Raw genomic sequence first — 16,034 nt, 5'->3', positions numbered from 1 at the left:
ATTTCTTCTACTAGCGACTTCCTCTGACATCTTCCTCTACCGACCATTTCTGCATTATGTGGCGGCTTACGTGCATTAGTGCTGACTGTTAGAGGGTTCACTCAACGTTGGGACGCAAGTCCCCAACTTGGGCTGGGGCTCTTATCTAGGACTCCTAGGACTCATGTCCCAGCGGGAAGATCAAACAGTATTCCGACAATACGGCATCCACAGCTGTGGGTTTCCACCCGAGTTGAGACTTTGGCCTACATGCTTTTCACGTCCCAGTAAGACAACTGGTCCAACCTCTCAGTCGTCATTTCATCAGACAAGAGATCTTTCCAGCAGCAGGTATCCATGTATCTTCAGGCAAAATGTCCGACATTCGCGAGATCGACGAAGTGATCCGAGACGCGAGAAGAGCTCTAGATCAGATGCCACGGGATCACCATGACAGGGCTGCCTATCTAGATGATCTTGGAGTTGCACTTGGAGACCGATTCTCCATAACAAGAAACCCAGCCGATCTCGAAGAAGCCATCAAAATTAGTAGAGAAGCTGTCAACATGACACCAGTGGATTCCCCAGACAGGGCTGGGCGCTTGAGCAATTGCGGAATCCGACTCGCAGAGAGATATTCCGTGATAGAAGAAATTAGTGATCTGAGAGATGCTATTATAATCATGCGGGAAGTGTTAGAGGTCACTCCCAGCGATGATCCTGATAGAGCTATGTACATGAACAATCTTGGTACTGCGCTCGCCGACCAATACGCTCAGACTCGCAAAATGGCGGATCTCAACGAGTCTATCTACATTACTCAGCAAGCCATTGATGCAGCTGTAGAAGATTATTCGGACCTGCCCATGTACCTGAACAGTCTTGCGCTTCGTCTTGGGGATAGATATACGAGGACAGGAGACAGTGCCGACCTGGATAATGCTCTGGGTATCATACGAGATGCCATCTACCTAACACCAGACGACTCCCCGGATCGGGATCTATACTTGAATACTCTAGTCATCCAGCTGGGGCGGCGATACTCAAGAACAGGGAGAGTGGATGATCTCCAAGAGTCCATCCGAGTTGCTCAGGATATAGTTGATACAACGCCATCCGACGATCCCGACCTGCCAATGTATTTAAGCAATCTAGGACTGGCACTTGGGGATCTATACTCCATAACTGGTGCAGATTCGGATATTGAAAATGCGATTTTTGCCTTCAGGGAAGCCATTGATCTGATCCCGGAAGACTCGAAAAAGCGGGCGATTTACATGCACGACCTTGGTAATCAATTTGGACGCATGTACTCCAAAACAGGAGCAACAACCGATCTCAAAGAGTGTCTCTGGCTTATCAGACAAGCGATCGATTTGGTAACGACGGATCACCCAGACCGAGCCAGTTGGCTTAGCAACCTTGGTGTTCGTCTCGGTAAGGGTTATTTGAGGGAAGACACCAGCGCAGACATTGAAGAAGCCATTCGAGTCACCCAGGAAGCAATCGAAACAACGAAAGTAACGGCAGACAAGGTCACATATCTATGTAACTTGGGGAATCGACTTGGCGAGAGATATTCAATGACCGGAGACACCGCGGATATTGAGAACGCCATTGAAGCTACAAAGGAAGCAATCAGCCTATCACCGGCCGATCCCGTCACGAACGCTATGTGCTTGCTCAGCCTTGGCAACCGATTCGGAGACAGGTACGACGTAGAGGGAACCAAAGCCTATCTGGATGAGTCTATTCACATTCTGCAACAAGCGGTTGATATGATGCCAGAGAACCACCTAGGCAAGGCTCTGCTCTTGAATAGCCTCGGTGTTCGACTGGCAGCCAGATATACCTCTGTCAACGCGACAGACGACCTTGAAAGCGCCATCGAGATGACAAGGCGAGCGGTTGAGATGACTCCAAAGGTCAGTCTGAGTAGAGCGCTGTTTCTGCATAATCTTGGAGCATCCCTTGGCGATAGGTACACCAGGATGAATAAAACAGCCGACCTCGACGAGGCTATTCAAGTCGCACGGGAAGCAGTCAACATGACTCCAAGCGGTCACCCTAATAGGGCAATGTATCTGAAGGGCCTCGCAATACGACTAGGTGATAGATACTCTAGGGAGGGCGCAGGCTCGATGTCTGATCTCGACAATATTATCGAAGCGGCCAGTGGAGCAGTTAATGCAACACCAAGTGTCCACACAAAAAGGCCTGTGTATCTGAATAGCCTCGGTATCTGGCTCATGGAAAGATACAAAAGACAAGATACGAGGATCGATCTTGACGAGGCTATACGATTTTTGCAAGAGGCTGTCAGCAAGGCGCCAGAGAGTCACCCCGAAAGGGCTAGGTATCTCGTCAACCTCGGCACCAGCCTTGATCACAGGTATGCGAGAACACGCGATTCTGCTGACCACGAAGGAGCTCTCTCTCAGTTCCAAACAGCCCTCCGTGACCCAAGCTCTCCTGCCATCGATCGCATAGCAGGTGGTATAGCAATTCTTCAGATCTGCAGCACCACTTCGGACTGGCAACAAGTATGCGACGCTCTAGAAGTTGCCGTCAGCCTCATACCAAAACTGACAGCGCGGTCTCTCGAAAACCCAGACAAGCAGCATCTGCTCGGCCAGGTCGTTGGCCTAGCCTCCAATGCCGCAGCGGCGGCTTTGAATGCTGGAAGAGGTCCGACTGCTGCACTGAAGTTCCTCGAGCAGGGTCGCGGGGTGCTTGGGACGGCGCTGGAGGAGATGCGGACGGATGTCATAGAGCTGCAGGCCAGGTATCCCGAACTTGCAAAGCGATTTGTAAGCCTTCGAGACGAGCTGGACTCTCCAGTCGCGCGTGATACCTTTAATCAGGATGATCACGGCGGGTTTAACCATCAAGCTAGAGCGACTCGGCGCTACGACGCGGGCAATAAACTCGATGAGGTGATTGCTGAGATTCAGAGACAGCCTGGATTTGAGGACTTCTTGGCTGCCCCGAGCGAAGCAGAGTTGAAGGCTTCTGCGAGCTGCGGTCCCATAGTCATCATAAATACCAGTGAGTACCGTTGCGATGCCATACTCGTGGAGCAGCACCAGATACGATCCGTGCAGTTGCCCAAGGATATGGAGAAAGAAGCGCGGAATCGTGACCCTGGGAAGATTGAGACCCTGGAATGGCTTTGGGACACGGTCGCCCACCAGATTCTCGATGCCTTGGGCTTTACTCAACGTGACGATCCGTCGCTCGAGAAACGGCCGCGCATATGGTGGGTTGCCACAGGTATCATGACCAAGTTCCCACTTCATGCCGCTGGCCGCCACAACGACCCTTCCACTGAATCAGCCAACGTGCTGGACAGGGTCATGTCATCATACAGCTCCTCTATCAAGACAATCATACAGAGTCGACGACGTGGTCATGAAGCAGCTGCATCAGCCCCGGCCCAGGCACTTCTCGTCTCTATGAAGCACACGCCAGAGCAGACTAGCCTCCCTTTCGCAGCCAGAGAGATAGAGGTAATCCGCGACTTGGTCAAAACGATGCAACTGGAACCTATCGAGCCAGGACAGCACAAGCATGACGTCATGGCACACTTGCCGCAATGCAAGGTGTTTCATTTCGCTGGTCATGGCCATACAGACGGTCACGATCCAATGAGAAGCCGTCTGCTTCTGGAAGATGGAAAGGAAAACCCTCTTACAGTCGCGAATCTTCTTGAGATAAACCTCCGTAAGCATTTGCCCTTTCTTGCTTACCTATCTGCATGCGGGACGGGCCGGATCAGGGATAAGAGATTCGTCGACGAGAGCATCCATCTAGTCAGCGCTTGTCAATTGGCGGGCTTTCGGCATGTTATTGGTACTTTGTGGGAGGTTAATGATGAGTTGTGTGTGGATATGGCGAGGATAACGTATGAAGGTATGAGGGATGGATCTATGACAGATGAATCGGTGTGCGAGGGGTTGCACAACGCAACTCGACAGCTACGAGATCGATGGCGGAACATGCCAATGAACTCGGTAGCCAGGAGTGCAACTGATGGTGATCAAAAGCCGAGAGATATTATTGCGTGTGACGACGAGACCAGCCCATTGCATTGGGTCCCTTATGTTCATTTTGGCGTGTGATTTACTTCTTATTCAGATTGTGACGAACACTTTGCATAGCTTTTATTTGTGATTGATGCAAATCCAATATTGGCTCAGCATTGCGCCTGGGCACTCAGGTCATGATCATTCAGCAGAATATCATACATGACGCTGTCAACTGGTATTCCTACATCAACCTCATACTATTGCTGCTGATCGCACCAACCGTCCGGATTATATGTAGCCAGATTGTGAAACCCTGATTGTTCCCTTTGAAGCGCACTCAACTTCTCCTTCAAGTACTCCCTCTGGTTCTGATGAATCCTATCAAAGCTCAAAAGAAACGTGACAAGGAACAAAAAGTCCTCAACTCTCGCTTCGGCATCCTGTTCTTCGCCTGGTCCAATCGGTAGTGCCAACACGTCGGCCACAGTACTCGTAATCTCGAACAGCTTCTGCAGAATCCCAGATCCATGCAGACCTATACTCTCAACCCTCTCTAATCGAAGGACCACATTGCGGAGCTGAGTCGATAGTCGCTGTGCGGGGAAATGCATCGAGAAGCCCTCATGAGAGTTCTGCGGTGGTGCAGACTGTAAGAGGCCTTGAGATAATGCCAGCTGCCATACGAGAATTCTCATCCATAACCGCGTGATGAACAGATCCACGTGCTGAAGCTCCGTTAAACCCCAGCCACTCGATACCAACGCGGTATCCGTTTCTGCAGCATCAATCTCATCCTGGTCAAGTTGAGCTTGTTTATGCTCAATCCATGCAGCAGTCATTTCTGGAGCTGTGACCTGTGGATCTTGTTGAGCTCTCCAGTGGGCCAGAAACGTATCATCCAAGACGTGAAATAACTCAATCAGCCGATTGAAGCCTTCGTTGACGTGAGGAGGAAGTTCGTGGTCTGTTGCCGGGACACTCGGGCTGAGCGGAGGAAGAATAGCAGGATGACCAGCTACTATTGTGAGGAAACGTTCGTGGATGGAAATCTCGCAGTACAGACGTTGTCGAGTGGCTAATTCGTGGTCGGTTAGTGAGGCATCTTTGTATCGATCTAGGTCGAGCATTTGAATCATTGCAATGGCCTCTCGAAGAATGACAAAACTGCGGTCGAATCGCTTGAATGCCATGAGACAAATCTCCAGGAATACGCAGGTGACAATGCGTTTGACTGTCACTGGTAATCTCCCAAGAATACCAACTCCCATCTCGGATTGTCTATGCGCTTTGAAGCTCAGGTTCATGAGTTCTGTGATCCTAACCGGTGCTTCGCCTTCCGAATCCCAAGACGTTTGTGTCAGGTTGATAGTGACAGCAGCATAAGCGTACACAAGCGCCGCATCCTCAAAGCTTTGGTCCATCCCCTCAATTGCAGCCACAATCTCCGAAGGGAGAACAATTGGATTGACGGGAAAAACAACGCGTTCATAATCGAGCAGCAGATTGAGAAAAAAGTCCGAAGAGTACGCCGATCCAATACTCGTCGGTATCGCATTATAAGCGACAGGCGAAGGATCATCAGTCTGCGGAGAAGCCGAATTGGACCTTGCATCATCAGGCCTTGTCCCCTCTCGAATCTGCGCTACCAATCGCCCTCGCACAGTTGGTCTTCGCTTGGAGGTTGCAGCGGAGTAGACGCATGCCAGGTTGAGATGGCCACATTGCGAACACGGGACTGAGCCGTTGCATTTGACCTTGCGAACGCGACATGGATCGCAAGCTTTTGAGATTCTTCCGCTCATTGTTTGTTGATTGAGGAATGAAGTGATCGAGACGAGATGCGGAGTCGAGAGGCACGAGATTTATCACGCTAATGAAGTCTGTTGGTATAACCCCACATCGCCACATGCAAGCGAGCTGAGGTCTAGAGCCAAGCCTCAACTGGAGTATTTACTTGGGGTAGTTCCGGCATTTGATACGTCACAGAGTATGGAACGTTTTTGGGTAGATGCTTATATTGTGAAAAAGAATATCCTGTCCTGGTTATCTGAGTTGGCAGCCTAATGTTTCACCTTTTGGCTAGTAATCACCTACGCAGATACTTCACAGAACATGATAGAGGGCATGTTGAACAATAATTTATCTCTTCTCGTGCTAGCAAACTACGAACCACTAACACTAACAATCCATTGACAATTCTCATTCTAAACCATCTAAGAAGCACTGCTGTTCACCTTTTCAACGTACACAGCACTAGCCTTTTCCTTTCCAGTCTGGAACTCGGCATCAAGACGCTCAACCTGGGTAGTCTTGAACTGGCGAGCAGGAACTCCACGCTCAAAGAGAACATCGAGCTCACCATAGGTTCGGCCCTTGGGCTCAGGAAGACGGAAATAAGTCCAGACAGCACAGAGGAAGCAAGTTCCGGCCCAGAAGAAACCAGCCTTGGCACCCCAGTTCCAAGCAGAAGGGTTCAACATGCGAGGAGTGATGATGTTGGTCATGATTCCGACAATGTTGTATGTGTTTCGGGCGAGGACGACAGTCTTGGTTCGGAGACGGGTGGAGGACAACTCAGCGACGAGAGAGTAGCAGACGGGTCCGACGGTCGAATCGTAGGTGAAGGTGTAGATGAGAAGAAGAGATCCGATGGTCCATTGAGCAGCGACGTTGTCACGGCCAGCAAAGGCGACACAGCCGATGGTCAAGAGGAAGACGCACATGGCAAGCTGTCCATAGAGGTAGAGAGTTCGGCGACCGAACCAACCCATGAGGAACCAGGAGAAGACGGTACCGACAGCACCAATGGCATATTGACCAAGAGACATGGAGAAACTGTTCTCAACAGCCATACCGGCCTGCTGGTAGAAGTAGGTGGAGTAACCCATAAATGTAGCACCGCAGAGAGTCTGAATCATCCAGGTAACACAGACAATCTCAGTTCGGCGAAGACTGACACCCTTGAAGAGATCAAAGTATGAAGTACCAGCTTGAGCTTCCTTTTCCATCTCGTTGGTGTGAACCATCATGGAGATGGTCTCATCGGGCTTGAAGTCGACGTTGCTGTTGCGGACAGTGAGACGCTCGAGGGATCGCTTGGCCTCTTCGATGCGGCCGCGACGAACGAGCCACCAGGGAGACTCGGGAGCGAGGTAGATTCCGATGATGAGAGGAACAGGCCACATCCACTGAAGAGCAAAGGGAATCTTGTATCCCAACTCGTCAGTGCGAGTGACCATAGCGCGGAGAACACCAGAGGCGATGAATTGGCCGAGAACCCAGCAAAGGTTGACGTAGGTGGTGAGATAGGCGCGGAGATGGGTAGGGCAGACTTCGGAGGCGTAGGTAGTAGTGAGGGTCTGGAAGACACCCCAGGGAATACCGATAAAGATCTCTCCAATGAGGAGCTGAACCAGAGTCTCGGAGAAGAAGATGATGAAGATGAAACCGATGCAGCCGATCAGAGCACCGATGAGAGTCTTGCGATAACCGAAGCGATCAGCAATGATACCGTTGATGAAGAGACCGATGATTTGACCGCAGAGAGTTCCGTTGGAGAGACCAGATTGCCAAGCAGCTGTCAATTGATAGCTGCCATCAGGCTGCTCGACACCAAACTTCTTCTGGAACGGGGGATAAGCAAAAAGGTTGTTGAGGAGGACAACATCGAAACCCTCCATGATGATGCACAGGGAGAGAAAGATGGACCAGAGACAAGCTTTCTTGTAGAGCTTGAAGGACTGTATCAAGCCCATGTTGTGCTCAGCCTCAGTAGCAGCGGCAGCTTCATGAGCGACGTTCTCGTCGACTGGCACCGCGACGGGGGCGATGCCATTGTCAACCTTGTTATCAGGAGACATGGTGAGAAGATGGATCAGTGAAGAGTAGTAGACCTGAGAAGGTGAGATGAGAGTGATGATGATGATCTGGATGTGAGTTAGCGAGCGACACGCGACATCTTATAGTTGGTGATGGATCAAGGAGTTGAAGCTGTCTTGAAGCGAAAATGATTGGAAAAACAAGATCTTGGTGCAAAGTTTGGACCAGCTGCTAGCGTAAAGGGATTGCTTTCGCGGGGTTGGCCGTGATTAGACCGGTGCTAGGCCAGAGTGGTCTAGAATCTCGAGGTAAATGAAGCCATGTCGGGCCGGGCTTTAAGCCACATTTGGAGGTTAACTCTATGGGGGAGGAGACTCAGGAGGACCTAGCAACATTGTTTAGCAGTGGAGGTATCTCCTCCCCCATGGGGAGACAATCATGTAAATCTGGGGTTCGCTCATCGGACCGAGCTTTGACGCTGAGACACAAACATGGCGGAGATCAGCAGATGCTCGTGAACCATTGAGAAATGAAGACGAGGGATTAGACTCTGGAGTTCTCGTCGGACCGGTCAAGAGCCAATCAAGATTCAGCCGTGTTCGTCGGTCCGAGATTGGGCCAATGGCGTTGGAGTCTGAGACACCATTGACTTTGAGACAAGGATGGGTTGCATTAACTGGCGGAAATAACTCGTCGGTCCGACCGAATGGTGCGGGGGAATAGAGAATCGTGATCTGGGGAAAGATGAATGCGGGTGAATTACCATCAGACGATATTTAAATCCATCTCAAATCATTCTCTCCTCAGCATCGAGCAAGTTTGTCAATTAATTTGTTTCTCGTTTTATTTTCATCGTCACAATGACTGTCAGCAGACGCTCAAAGCAATGGTGGAAGCAGGCCATCATCTACCAAATCTACCCTGCATCGTTCTGCGACTCCAATGGCGATGGCATGGGCGATCTCCAAGGCATCATATCCAAGCTAGACTACATCGCCAGCCTAGGCATTGATGTCATCTGGGTATGTCCCATGTACGACAGCCCGCAGGTCGACATGGGCTATGATATCTCCAATTACGAAGATGTCTACGCTCCGTACGGTACTCTCCAGGATATGGAAGAGTTGATCCGCAAAACACACGAGAAGGGCATGAAGATTATGCTTGATCTTGTGATTAACCATACTTCTGATAAACACGCTTGGTTTGAAGAGTCGAGACTCAGCAAAGATAGTCCTAAGCGTGATTGGTACATCTGGAGACCTGCCAAGTACTCTCCAGACGGTCAACGCCTCCCCCCGAATAACTGGCGCTCCAATTTCGGCGGTGGTAGTGTTTGGGAGTGGGATGAGACTACTGGAGAGTATTACCTGCACCTCTTTGCAAAAGAACAGCCCGATCTCAATTGGGAGAACCCAGAGACTCGTCGCGCCATTTATGCTTCGTCGATGGAGTTTTGGCTCGACAGAGGCGTCGATGGCTTCAGAGTCGACACCGTCAACATGTACTCAAAGCTCCAAGACTTTCCCGATGCTCCCATCACCGACCCGAAAGCCAAATACCAACCTGCCGGTCTTCTCTACTGCAACGGCCCTCGCATGCACGAGTTTCTCGGCGAGATGAACGAGATCCTTGAGCGATACGGAGCTATTACTGTCGGAGAACTGCCTCATACACCGGATCTGGAAAAAGTCCTTCGATACGTCAGCGCGAAAGAGAAACAGCTCAACATGGTATTCCAGTTCGACGTCGTAGATATCGGTTTTGGAAAGACGCATAAATACGAGACGACACCGAAGAACTATACACTTCCTCAGCTGAAAGACGCTTTTGGTAGAACACAGAGTCTGATTCAGGGAACGGATGCTTGGACGACTGTGTTTATGGAGAACCATGATCAAGCACGCTCCGTATCACGATTCACAAACGATAGCCCACAGTACCGAGTCGCAGGTGCCAAGCTTCTTGCTTTGCTGCAATCTTGTTTGAGCGGCACCCAGTATGTCTACCAAGGACAAGAAATTGGGTCTGTCAATGCACCAAAGGAGAGTTACCCATTGGAGAACTATGTCGATATCGAGAGTTACCAGTTCCTCGATTTAGTCAAGGAGCGATCGGGCGAGGATGAACAAGAGATTGACAAGGCTTTCAACGCTCTTCAGCACTTGGCTCGAGATCATGCTCGCATCCCTATTTGCTGGAGTGACACCAAGCACGGAGGTTTCTCCGAAGCAGCCGAGAAGGCAGGCCAACCCGTCAAAGAGCCTTGGATGCAGGCCCATCCTCTATCACGAGAGATCAACGTCGCATCTCAGCTGGACGATCCACACAGCGTGCTATCATTCTGGAAGAAAGCGCTGCACTTCCGAAAGGAGTTCTCTGATCTGACAGTGTATGGAGACTATAAACTTCTTCGAAGGGAGGACCCTGAGGTTTATGCTTTTGTTAAAGAGTCCCAGGTTGATGGTTCCAAGGTTGCTGTTGTTTTGAACTTTACTACTGAGGAAAAGACGTTGACTGCGCTGACGGGTGAAGAGCTTGGAGTTACTGGTGGGAAGAAGGTTAAGCTTGTGCCTATCATGTCAACGCATTTTGGAAAAGAGCAGACTGGTGTTTTGTCGCCGTTTGAAGGAAGGGCTTATTTGGTGACTTAGTCATGACATAGATCAAAAGAATACAAAGCGCATGTTTCTAAGATACTGTAGGGGCTGTCTGATCCATTCGTCTGTCCATTCTCATCAAAGGCGAGGTGATCTTTAAGTAGTCAGAGTTTAGGTTACATTCATGATAACTCGTTGCTAGATATGAAGATTCCCTGGTAAACCGTTAGGCTTTCCTCAAACTAAACTCATCCAAGGTGTGCCTAAAACTAATGCCACCAGCATCATGGTATCTTTTTCCACGAGTCTCAGCTACGAGCCATACCTGCATTTGAGACATCCCTACGCGCATCTACAAACTTGGCAGTGCTTCTTCGGCAGGTAGCCTAATCTATGATAAATCTTAATGCAGCAGTATCTCCTCTCTAGCCTCTAAAATAACATCCTGGCATTCTTATTAGATATCCACTTAGTTATTGCTTAGCTTTAGGACCAATAAATTAAATATCTCCGCTGCTATAAAGCTCTCTCCTGTAATTTTATACTATAATAAATATTTTAGTTAATATAAAATGCAGATATTATAAATTTAGAATAAGTACATAAACTCGGGTTATGCGAAGGTCTATTGTTAAGGAAATGGTATATTCTGCAGACCGATCCGAAGGCCAATCATTTCTCCGAGCTAATATTTCTGCAGCATTATCTCAGGAAGGTAGTTCTTACTTATCAAGTAAAAAACCCTACTTAGTAATGAGGTACCCATTCACAAATGCCAAAGCGAACAATCATTCAAGATTAGTCTGTGCAGGCTATTGAGTCAGGGTATCAAGTGGGATCGACAGATCATTACTCTGCCCATGCGGAAGCTGTTTCAACCCAGGGTGTCCGCGGAAGCGTGATCCTTGTTGGTTGTATGTACCTCACTGGATTAGGAAAGCTGAAATGCAGCTACATGGTACACAACCAACACCAAGTTGCATCACAATCTTCTCTGCAGCGGCGCAGCTTTCGCAATGCCTCTTTCCGAAGCAAATAATGACGCAAACTAAATAAAGGGGGAGAAAAGAAAGGCGGACACGCATAAGTCTCGCATTGAGAGGTTTTCTTAGCTGTTGGTCGTTGAAGAGAGCTGTAACATACCCATGAGCCAACAGCAAACCGACTGCGCCAACGGGCATCATTCCGTATAGGTAAAAGCTCCGAAAGGTGAAGAGACATGACAGCTGGTTATAGCGTACTTATATATAGTAGACACTCTCCTGAGATTGTTCCCTGGGTTGCGTTTCCAACTTTTGCTGACAGACTACACTATCTGAAACCCAGTCCCTCACAAAGCATACTTCCCAACGATCCCAGATGTCTTTGAACAACAACCCTTCTTCAAACTCATTTCAGAGTATGAGCCATAGTAACATGTCTTCTGAAACGGTAGAGACAGCGACTGGCTATGAGAACCGCCGCTCCACGTCTGCTGATTCTCCTGGTTCACAAGACCCAAGTCCATCTGAAGGAATGGCTAGTGTTACCCCTCAAAGTTCATCAACTACTAGCGGAGATAAGGATGGTGATTCTCCAACAGTTGTTGATGATCCGTTTGATAACGAGAAACGGCAAATTCTTTTCGATGCTATTGATAGGCTTCAAGCTTGGGGCTCCCACGAATACTTGGATATTCCACAGGTATGTCTAAACTCTCATGTCACTCTGGCGAATTCCAAGCTGATGATGCCCAGCTCGTCGTCGTAGGGGAACAATCTTCTGGCAAATCATCCTTGCTCAGAACATTGACTGACATTTCATTCCCCGTAATGGCTGGAATTGGTACACGCTTTCCGATTCGGGTCGTTTCGCGCCGTACTGCACAGGACAGTAGGGAGCGATTTCGTATTTCCTTAGAACGAGCACCACAAGATGTGAACGGCTTACAACGAGCTGATGCTGCCGCAGACAATTACCGTCTAGAAGGAGATACTTTGACCATGGATGCATTCAAAGCTGCACTTGAGGATGTGAGTGATTGCCATTTGATGGGGGTATATAGAGTGCTGACCAATGATTGCAGCTCTCTGAGAACCATATCGGCATTAGAAAGGGCCAGGGCACAGGGGCAAAGAACTTTGTGCCGGATATTGTGAGAGTTGAACTTTCAGGACCTAACAGATCTCTTTTCAACATCTTGGATCTTCCTGGTCTCATCTCCTCAGAATATGGTGTCAATGAACCAGAGCCCCTTGGGACACATGAACTAGCTAAACAATACATCTCAAGACCGGAAAACACTATAATGTAGGTTTTTTACCCCCACATGATATTGCCAAGTACAAAGCGCATCAAAGCGCAGTCGAAGACTAATCGTACGCTAGATGCACGATACCCGCAACTTCTGACCTGGGTAATCAACGGGCCTATCAGATTTGCAAGGAACATATATCAAACAAAAGGCGACTCGTTGGAGTTTTTACAAAGTGCGACAAAGCGGACCGCGAAGAAGCCGAACGAGCAGTCAGTTGGTCCTCAAGTCCGGGCTGTATGGATGCTAACAATCATCAGGTCATTTCAGCAAAAAGTGACATTGACAATGGTGACTCGATCTTCAAAGATGGCATGTTTGTCGTCTGTAATAAGACTCTAGAGTCACGAGTCAATGAGGATGAAATCTTCAAACGCGAGCCTTGGTCTCAAGTACACAGTGGACGTAGAGGAAGCATGAAGCTCAAAGATCATCTTGGGGAGATTCTTACTTGTGAAATCGAAAAGGCATTTCCAAGGCTCGAGAACGATATAAATTCAAGACTCAAGGAGAAGCGTGACAGTCTCAAAAACATGGGGGAACCTCGACTCAATGATAGCCAGCAACAGGAGTATCTCAACCGTTTCGTACGTAAGTACTCCTCCAAATGCACATTAGCTCTCAGACGCCCAGGATTACTTGAGTCAGAGACCATGGACCTGAGACGAGAGCTGAATGACATCAACACCCAGTTTGACAATGTCATGAGATGGGTTGGTGGGTTCTGGAGGTTTGACGATGAGGGGGTGGACCCGAGGGCCGTTTGCTCCAACTACGGAGTATTCATCGACAATAAACAGGAGCAGCCGGGAAAAGCGCGAGAAATTTTATTCCCGACCCCCGAACCGGAAGATTACACAAAGGAGTTGAAAGCAATCCCGGCATTTGAGGAGCATGAGCATGTCGAGCCCTTTGACAAATTTGTGGATACAGTGACGAGCAAACTTCGCAGATTCGGGGCATCTCAGCCGCCTGGCGTGATAAATTCAGACATTTATCCTGTCATCTATCGAGTCCAAGTATCCAAGTGGGGCTCCATAGCACAAGAGCACTTGGACAGAGTCAAAGATGCAATGAAGTCAAGCTATGAGGAGATTCTGCGATCTGTTTGCCCAGACTCTGGAGGCACCTTTATTTTGCATCATGAGCTCAAAACCCGTCTCCATTCAATGTTTTGTGAGACATTGAACAAAGCCAAACAAGAGCTGGATAGGTACTGCGAGCAAGAAACTCAAAAGGAGCTCCTTCAAACCACCAATAACGAGTTCAGGACCAAACTGGAAGCTTGGCGAATGTTGAGATACGCTAGAGCTTTCTACAAAGGGATCGGCGGTGAAGAGGCTCAAGACCTTATTTCAACCCGGACCTTGAGTGAGATGTGGACCAGTATGGATCTTTCAAACCAAAACAGAATGATGTATGATATCCACGATGTTATCAAAGTATACTACGGGGTAAGGGTCCGATCCGGCCACGGTTGAGGACCAGATTTGCTGATTAAATATAGATTTCCCTGGAGTCATTCATTAGCCATGTCACCCAAACCATAGTGGAGGGTTTTGTTATGGATAAAGATGGCCCTTTGAGCAAGATGACGACTGAATATGTTCTCAGCCTTCCGAAACAGGAAGTCAGCGACATTACCAAAGAGGACAAAGAGACAGGTAAGCTAAGAGAGCAACTGAACAGTGATATTAAAAAGCTTGAAGGTGCTCAGGAGATTGCAAAAGATGCAAGGGTTAAAGTGGAGGTATTAAAGCGTAATTAATATTGCTCTAATTTATTATTATTATCGCCTCCATAGCTACATCACGTAACTTCTACAAAACTTCCCGAATTAGTTTAAATTTCACACTCAACATTCATGCACCTAGGCTTATATTATGAAATTGTGGATCCACGTGGCCAGTGATGGAACTACCTCCAACATATGTATCTCTGTCCACGATAACGCCCAATAATGGGCCGGAGCTAAAACTCATGTGAATGTTGTACATTTGAGCGATTAGTCGGTGGACTGTGTTCAGGGTTCGAGGAATGTTATAGCCTATGAGTAAGTGGTGGCAAGGAAGTCTAGTTGGTGCCTATCATGTCAACGCATTCTGGAAAAGAGCAGAGTGGTGTCTTGTCGCCGTTTGAAGTAAGGGCTTACTTGGTCACCTAGTCATGATATAGATATAAAGAATGAAGCGCGCTTTTCTGAGCTATTAATGGTATTATCTGTCCATGCTTATTAATACATGGTGAAGTATCCCAAGCGTCAAAGCCCAGGCAAAGGTCTGTGCTATCCACATTGAGTTTATCTCTCCTTACTGGTCTCAGCTGCGAGCCATTCCTACAAGTGATCCTTCTCTCTGAGTGTCAGCAAAGCTCGGTAGTTGTTCTTCAGCAGGTGGCCTAATCCACGATGAATCCTGACGCAGCGGTATCCTCTCCCCAGCCTCCAAAACAACATCCTGTGAATTCGTTTCTTGTTCGCTATGCTCTCGGCCATCGCTCGGCCTCAGGACTAATAAATCAGATGTTCCTGTCGCTTTGAATCTTTCTCCTGCAATTTCACCTTGCACTGACCATTTTAGCTGATGTGAAACACGGATGTTGTATATCTGGAATGAGTGCGTAAACTCGGACTGTACAGATGTCCATTGTTGAGGAAATCCTGTACTTTGTAGGCCGATCCGAAGGTTGATCATTTCTCCGATATCGATGGGTTGACAATCAGCTGTAAATGGGATTCGTATTGTTTCGCCGCGCAGCTTGATAGCCTGACTGAGTCCAAGGTCGACCTCTTTGCTTTCTGTTACTTGTAACCCCGCATGGCAAATAATCGTCGTGATGGTGATAATACAGACGTGTACCGATACAAGCTTGACGTCCTGTGCTACATATTGAATTGTATCGCTCGTTTCTTCCCAGTTCGGTGACACCAAGAGCCTGAACGGTATCGGTGTTGGGTTATCCAGCTGAACGACCTTCGGTACTTCAACAAACAAATCAAACGCCAATGTAGGATTCTTCGAACCATGAAGAGATTGTTTAATCTTGTCTTTCCAGGAGACCTTCACATCTTGCATCCCAGGAATAAGTCGGTGACTTGAGACAATACATTGATGGCGATGTCGTTCAACTCTAAGGTCTGCAATTGGAGAATCTGGAGTCATGTTTATGACTTTGAAGGGAAAGGTGGCCTCGAGTACTTCAGTCTGACCTTGAACAGTCATTGTGAGTCTGGTCTTGATGAAATATTCAATGACTGCTGCCATGTTCTTCGTCTTTCGAAGCATATACGATGGTGGCATTCTATGGCTAATGGGA

General features: G+C 48.4%; 6 protein-coding genes across 7 annotated transcripts; 3 read left to right on the top strand and 3 right to left on the bottom strand.

Moving 5' to 3' along the window:
- Positions 1-353: 353 nt before the first annotated feature.
- FOXG_08946 (uncharacterized protein) lies at positions 354-4,157 on the top strand (the record flags this gene model as incomplete). Its single annotated transcript, XM_018387972.1, has 1 exon — positions 354-4,157. One exon carries the CDS (start codon positions 354-356, stop codon positions 4,098-4,100), a length of 3,747 nt encoding a protein of 1,248 aa, XP_018245942.1. The 3' UTR covers positions 4,101-4,157.
- Positions 3,957-5,832, bottom strand: FOXG_19949 (uncharacterized protein). Its single transcript, XM_018400211.1, has one exon. It carries the CDS (start codon positions 5,807-5,809, stop codon positions 4,265-4,267), a length of 1,545 nt encoding a protein of 514 aa, XP_018245941.1. The 5' UTR covers positions 5,810-5,832; the 3' UTR covers positions 3,957-4,264.
- A 296-nt stretch (positions 5,833-6,128) lies between these two features.
- On the bottom strand, positions 6,129-8,324 carry FOXG_08943 (MFS transporter, SP family, general alpha glucoside:H+ symporter). The gene has a single exon (XM_018387971.1). The coding sequence runs from the start codon at positions 7,865-7,867 to the stop codon at positions 6,221-6,223; it is 1,647 nt and encodes a 548-aa protein (XP_018245940.1). The 5' UTR covers positions 7,868-8,324; the 3' UTR covers positions 6,129-6,220.
- A 239-nt stretch (positions 8,325-8,563) lies between these two features.
- FOXG_08942 (glucan 1,6-alpha-glucosidase) lies at positions 8,564-10,541 on the top strand. The gene has a single exon (XM_018387970.1). The coding sequence runs from the start codon at positions 8,687-8,689 to the stop codon at positions 10,478-10,480; it is 1,794 nt and encodes a 597-aa protein (XP_018245939.1). The 5' UTR covers positions 8,564-8,686; the 3' UTR covers positions 10,481-10,541.
- Positions 10,542-11,584: 1,043 nt separating this feature from the next.
- FOXG_08941 (uncharacterized protein) lies at positions 11,585-14,595 on the top strand. Of its 2 annotated transcripts, XM_018387968.1 has the most exons (6): positions 11,585-12,109; positions 12,163-12,438; positions 12,492-12,715; positions 12,793-12,931; positions 12,980-14,173; positions 14,227-14,595. In XM_018387968.1, the coding sequence occupies exons 1-6, from the start codon at positions 11,786-11,788 to the stop codon at positions 14,485-14,487; spliced, it is 2,418 nt and encodes an 805-aa protein (XP_018245937.1). In that variant the 5' UTR covers positions 11,585-11,785; the 3' UTR covers positions 14,488-14,595. The 2 variants fall into 2 exon arrangements, with proteins under 2 accessions (XP_018245937.1, XP_018245938.1); XM_018387969.1 differs by lacking the exon at positions 14,227-14,595 and having other exon boundaries at positions 12,980-14,225.
- A 442-nt stretch (positions 14,596-15,037) lies between these two features.
- Positions 15,038-16,018, bottom strand: FOXG_08940 (uncharacterized protein; the record flags this gene model as incomplete). Its single annotated transcript, XM_018387967.1, has 1 exon — positions 15,038-16,018. One exon carries the CDS (start codon positions 16,016-16,018, stop codon positions 15,038-15,040), a length of 981 nt encoding a protein of 326 aa, XP_018245936.1.
- Positions 16,019-16,034: the final 16 nt, after the last annotated feature.

This window comes from Fusarium oxysporum, chromosome 9 (genome assembly GCF_000149955.1).
Source record: "Fusarium oxysporum f. sp. lycopersici 4287 chromosome 9, whole genome shotgun sequence".
NCBI lineage: Eukaryota > Fungi > Ascomycota > Sordariomycetes > Hypocreales > Nectriaceae > Fusarium > Fusarium oxysporum.
Note: the sequence above shows the minus strand (reverse complement) of the source record. Positions and strands in the feature narration are given on the sequence as shown.

Bases quoted from the DNA above. Each gene is read 5' to 3' on its own strand.
- FOXG_19949 (XM_018400211.1), bottom strand. From the start codon at position 5,809: ATGAGCGGAAGAATCTCAAAAGCTTGCGATCCATGTCGCGTTCGCAAG.
- FOXG_08943 (XM_018387971.1), bottom strand. From the start codon at position 7,867: ATGTCTCCTGATAACAAGGTTGACAATGGCATCGCCCCCGTCGCGGTG.
- FOXG_08942 (XM_018387970.1), top strand. From the start codon at position 8,687: ATGACTGTCAGCAGACGCTCAAAGCAATGGTGGAAGCAGGCCATCATC.
- FOXG_08941 (XM_018387968.1), top strand. From the start codon at position 11,786: ATGTCTTTGAACAACAACCCTTCTTCAAACTCATTTCAGAGTATGAGC. The intron at 12,716-12,792 runs GTAGGTTTTTTA...ATCGTACGCTAG, and splicing joins AGACCGGAAAACACTATAAT to ATGCACGATACCCGCAACTT. The intron at 12,932-12,979 runs GTCAGTTGGTCC...AACAATCATCAG, and splicing joins GCGAAGAAGCCGAACGAGCA to GTCATTTCAGCAAAAAGTGA.